This window comes from Populus trichocarpa, chromosome 16, assembly GCF_000002775.5.
Source record: "Populus trichocarpa isolate Nisqually-1 chromosome 16, P.trichocarpa_v4.1, whole genome shotgun sequence".
In the NCBI taxonomy this organism is placed as follows: domain Eukaryota; kingdom Viridiplantae; phylum Streptophyta; class Magnoliopsida; order Malpighiales; family Salicaceae; genus Populus; species Populus trichocarpa.
Window position 1 is genome coordinate 13,974,181 of NC_037300.2, and position 6,000 is coordinate 13,980,180.

The 6,000-nt window shown below is 34.6% G+C and overlaps 1 protein-coding gene across 1 annotated transcript; it reads left to right on the forward strand.

Annotated features, from left to right (window-relative positions):
* Positions 1-3,197: 3,197 nt before the first annotated feature.
* Positions 3,198-4,131, forward strand: LOC112324504 (non-specific lipid-transfer protein 1). The gene is made up of 2 exons (XM_024587558.2): positions 3,198-3,700; positions 3,839-4,131. Exons 1-2 carry the CDS (start codon positions 3,357-3,359, stop codon positions 3,846-3,848), a joined length of 354 nt encoding a protein of 117 aa, XP_024443326.1. The 5' UTR covers positions 3,198-3,356; the 3' UTR covers positions 3,849-4,131.
* The last annotated feature ends 1,869 nt before the right edge of the window (positions 4,132-6,000 follow it).

The following is a 6,000-nucleotide window of genomic DNA, read 5'->3' on the forward strand; positions in this document are numbered from 1 at the left end:
TTCCAAGCTTGAGATTGTTGTTGTGATTGATTGTGTTGTCTCAACTTAGGACACTAAGCCTTTCAATAACTTTTATGCTTACAAACACTGTACTCGTTAAAGGCAACCTTTATGTAATGCTTATTGTAATTATTAGGAAGTGACTTAGAAGGTACTGCTAGCATATAAGGATTAGAAGTAGAAATAATTTTCTTTTTTAGAATAAGACTGAAGATGTATTTCTTCAGGTAATGACTCACTGACAACTGAGTCAATAGAAGAAAGCGGCGAATGATGCAAAATTAAACCTTTAACTCCAAAATCCTCGGGGCTTACATTAAGATTAAGGACCAAGACGAGAAACATGTTGGATTTAAGGAGCACTTTTGAAACTTAGCAGGGATAAAATTGAATTGATTCTGAGAATCAAAATTCAATTAGGGGCCTCATTTCAGAAAAAAACATAAAAATATGTTTTCTTATAACTTCATTTAATATCAGACTGTAGACTTACACTGTAAGATACAAGTCCGATATTAAAAATATCTGGTTTTCTCTGAAATATAAAAAAATTTAAAAAATAATTTAAAAAAATTCCTCATTTCAAAAACTCAAAAAATATGTTTTTTTTCCATGCATACGACCAAACTCTAAAGGCTTTTCATACATATTTTCTAAAATACAAAATCATATTTTATCATGCAAAACGGATATCGTAACCAGTTTATAATTATCTATTAGGATTTGACAAAAATACCAAAAATCCTATAAAAATTAATTTTTTTTAATTATATTCAGAGTATTAGGATTTAATTGTAGACTTTAATATTTGGTATAAAAGGAGATCTTTCTTGAACCATAAATGAGACGAACAAATAGAAACATACCTTAGATTAACAATCTATCAACGATGTAGCTTACCATAGGTAAAGTGCACTGGGAGTGATGGATCTTCCTCTTACATAACTAGTCCCATTACTCAGACTCTTGCACATCATTAGGTTTTTTAGTGACCATTATATTAGGTGGCGACTCCTAAATCCTATAATTATAACTTTATGATCAAACCTCAAAACCCTTTGATTCCAGAAGACCGATCCACTATTCGACACTGTGAACATCATGACAAGATGGTGACTCCACTAGGGACTTGTCTGGTCAGATTGAGCTTTATTTGCTTGTTTATTTTTGTTGGTCTATACAACATAATTTTTGCATGTATTTTCACATATTGCTCATACATTGTTTTTTTTTTTTTACATACTGCTAATGCATAAGTACATTGGGTATGGATTAATGCTTTCATGCTTTTTAATTTTCAAATAAACCCAATTCTACGTTAGGTGGGAAGTAGTGATCTGCCTCACGACTTTCAGTCGGGGTTCAGATTCGTGATTCAACTATGAGCTGAGCGTTTACTCAGTAATGGTGGTTAAACTGTGTCATAACCATTCATTATAAACCTCCATACTATATTCATAAAAGATGGTGACTACGTAGATCATAAACCTTTTTAAGACCAAGTAGTAAGCCTACCTTTTATATAGTGGCTTAGAACTTGTCCATAGGATATGAACTCCTTAATAATTCATTTTGCATCAAGGCAAACCTTATCAAATCCTAAACTTTACAAGATTTTCTGAGATAAGACCACGAATTTAATGACTTTTTCCGAGTATAAGCAAAACTCTAAGATGATGCAATTAATTGAATGGGATTGCCTAAGGACCAAAGTTTGGGAATTACTGCACATGACCAAAGTAAATTGCTCTATGGATAATATAGAGAAGCTTGTGTTAGTCTTGAGTAATATGAATGAGACCCTGTTCGGGAGAAGATATGATAGAATTGCCTTTCTGGTAAGGCTCCTAATACACATTTCTATAGTCAAGGCCTTGATGTATTTCTGGGATTCGGGTTACAAATGTTTCACCTTTAGGGATGTTAACATGACCTCCATCATTGAGGAATATGCTCAGATCTTGAACTTCATAAATGAGCGTCATAAGGTGTACTACAGACAAAGGATCAAAGACACAACTGTTGATGTTGCCAAACTGTTGCACCTAGGCCAAGTCGATCAATATAGGACAACCAACAGGGGGTTCAATTGGAAACTCATTGAGACTAAGCTAAAGGAAAATAAAGATAAGGGAAAGCTGAGAGAAGAGAGATATCAGATAGTTGCTTTTGCTATCTTTGGGTTTGTCTGGTTTCCTTTGGAAGTTGTTAGTACCATTAGTGTCGAAGCCACCAATGCCTTTGTTGAATATGAACGGACATGAAATAACCCTTTTTCAACTATTTTGGCTGAAAATTTCTTGTTGTTAAATCATTGTTGGATACATGGAAAGGGAGCAATGCAGTGTTGTATTCCTCTATTATTTATATGGATAGCCAATCATTTGGAAACCCCAAAAAAGGTTTTCAATAATTTCTAGTGGTTCAACATAAGGTACATTAAGTTGATTTTGAGTGAAGATTGGAAAAGCCTAGATGAGAAGGTATGGGTGGAAAAAATATCAAACACTCCCTTAAAGTAACTTCAGGTGGAAAGCTCCTTAGGTAGATAATTCATCTTTTCTTATAGATAATTCATCTTATCTTATATGCTATGAAGATAAAGCATAGGTCTCACTGATTAGTTTAATTGGTTACATCAGTTACGTAATCTTACTAGTTGTTAGGCAATTGAGAGGCATTTAACATGTGTTAAGGACTTAGGGTTTAGCCGAGTATACCAGATTGTTTAAGAATTCTCATTCTTTAACTGAGTTAGAAGCCATCAGACATGATTGAGGGTAACTTGTATTAGTCCAGAAAAATGAACAAGAAGAGAAATCCTCAATCAACCCTAATTACTTAGTATGAAGAAATGGTGGATTATCTGAGGTACTTGGAAGCACGAGAATGCAAGGTCAAATAGTAGTTAGCAAAACAAGATTAATTTTTATCGGAGAACCTAAGAGAAAAATGGTCAACAATGAACAAGAGCTACAAGATGAGTTCGATAAGTTGAGTATTGAGGTAAGTAAGAGCAGGAGTCCAAAGAAATTCTTAGAAAACTAGCTATTTGAATAAGAAAATATGAATTAAGGCCTTCCTAAACCTTCATAAAGCTGATTGAATTTGTACATGTTTTCCAGGCACCAACTCCAAACCAACCCATTGATCACTTTGATGGTGTAGCTGCGATTAATGCAATGCTTTTTTCCCCCCGTGAATTCTAATTTAATTAAATATTTATTTTTAGTGGTCTCAATTCTCCGTCATTAATTCAGGCAGACAACTTGTCTTCATTCTCACAAGTACTTCTTCTAAATAAATCGCACTTCTCCTTTTCTCTCAACTAAAGCATACCTCTGGAAAATCAAGGCATGGCTAATGCTAAGCTGATCTGTGCTCTCTTGCTATGCATACTGGTAACTGCCCCCATGTTGAACATTGAAGCCTCGATACCATGTCATACTGTGAAAGTTGACTTGGCAACGTGCCTTGGCTACTTTAGGAAGGGGGGGAGTGTTCCTAACAGTTGCTGCAAAGGAGTTCAGAATGTCAACAACGCTGCTAGAACCACCAAGGACCGCCGAGACACTTGTAATTGCTTGAAAACAACTGCCAAACAGTATCATATAGTCAATTTCAGGTTCGCAGCTGATCTCCCTCGCATCTGCAGAGTTAAAATTCCTTACCGTATTAGCGCCTCCATTGACTGCTCCAGGTTTGCATTTTTCACAACCTCGATCTTGTCTTCGCTATCGTGTGTGTAATCGGTTTATATATATAGTATTTTTTTCCTACTACTTGAGAAGAGAGTAGACTTTTCTTACTAATATTTCCTTCAATTTTTACGAAGCAGGATTAAGTGAAGTGACAGCTAGAGCTGCAATTAATTTCCCGGTTTCCACTTGAGCGAGTCTCTCCTATGTTGTTGCTATCTTCTACGTATTTGAAATTTTAGTTGATCATTATTATTATCTTCTGTCTTAATATTCGACCTACAAGTTTGGTAGGTTGTTAAGATTATTACTAATCTCGTCGTCCATGGTTTATATGTAATATGTAATCTAAAAAATCGTGTGTTTATTGTTTGCCAAGGAGTTTATGGGACGTTAAACTTTATGGTAATGGAATTTAAGTTCGTTTGTTTTATTTATATGAATTATTTAAGGGGATAATTTCTCATCATTACCCCATGTTTTCGAAAATTAAATTCTATTCTCCAAGCACTATATATATATATATATATATATATATATATATATATATATATTAACAAATGGGCGGATCGCGGGGAGGGGGGGGGGGGGGGGGGGGGGGTTCCCTGTTGTATTGGTACTCGTAGGGTCCAATACATATTGTGATTAAGATTGTTGCCTATAAATACTTCCAAAAAATAAAATAAAAATAGTCATGTCTTCCTTATCCTGGAAATCTGCAATATCTTCATGGTGGGGACTCGTTGAATGGCTATGAATGCTTATCCCCCCCCCCCTCTCTCTCTCATATATGTGTGTGATCTACTATATTTTATCTTATTTTCGGACTTATAGTTTTCTGATAAATTTTATATTGAAAAATAATATATCTTGAAAAGACAGGTGATAATCTCGACTCCTAGTGGAGATGGGATATTGATATTATGAACATGTAATCCGAGAAAAGTAATATTTATACGTACTGATAGTAATAAAGTGAATTATATTGAAGAAAAAACCATATGACAAGCTATATGAATGAATAATTACTCCTTAGTCCCAACATGGAGGGACCTAGGGTAAAAGTAGGATTTACAATGCGGGGAAGGTAGAGGGTTGTGGTCCTATAATATTATCTTGGGGTGTACACATCGATTTGTTCACAGATATCAGCTGGTGTATCATCAAACGCCCACAGAGACTTACTAAGCCGTTGGAACAATCCAGTGGTGCTCAAAGCTTCACGCACAGAGATCAAGAACTTCGTTTTGTATATATATCCAACATATATATATGCATATGGGAACGCAGAGCTATATATGATGAGGAATAGAGTGGTCTCCATTGAAGAATTGATGGCATATATGCATGCTAGCTAGCTGCTGCTGTCCTTTATCATGTAACTGTGAGTAGGTGCTTGACTCTTATGGGCAAGCCCTTCGGAAAATCGACAAAAGGAAAGGCAAAGGCTTGATCGGTATCAACCAGTTCCCAGTGGTAGTTGAGGACCAAATGGTGGATGAACACGGCCATTTCTAGTTTTGCCAATTCCGATCCTGCACAAAGTCGCGGTCCTCCCCCAAATGGCATGAAGTAATTACTACTCGTCGTCCCACTCGAACTTGTAGAAGCACCACGAGCATTGTTATGCTGCTGTCATCATCGCCATTGATAACATAAATAAACATAAAGGCAAGGTAGCTATAATCAATATACAAGCATGAGAAATAATTTTGTCATAAATACCAAAAAAAAATAAAAATAAAGAGCAAATATTCTCGTCTTCTTAAAGACCAGCACCATTTCAATTTAAGCGCTAATTCATATACGTACTAATTTCATTTAAGTGTTAAATCATATCTTAATTACATGACAATTCTAATTAATTAATAATTTCCAAGATTGATGTTACTGACACATCCTAACAGTTAAGATTCGGAATTTTTATGCCAATTTTTTGACAAGTGGATAGAGATTTGAGGACTAATTAATAACGTTTTTACTCAAACTAGATATTTAATCTGTGACAGATACCGACCCTAAAAAACAAGTAGGATTTGACAGATTTACAGAAAAGATAATCAAGCTGGGAAAGATTTGATTACACGTCTCTCCCATTCTAGAATTAAAAACAATGTTATTAAACCAGCTTGGTGAGGAAGTTAATCAGATTAAATCTAATAATCTGAGAAATCAACTCATTATTTATTTAATCTAATTATAACTTGATTTAATTTAAAAATATATATTAAAATATAAATAAAATTAATTTAAATTAACCCAATCAATCCGTTAACTTACTCAATCCTAAATAAAACCAGGT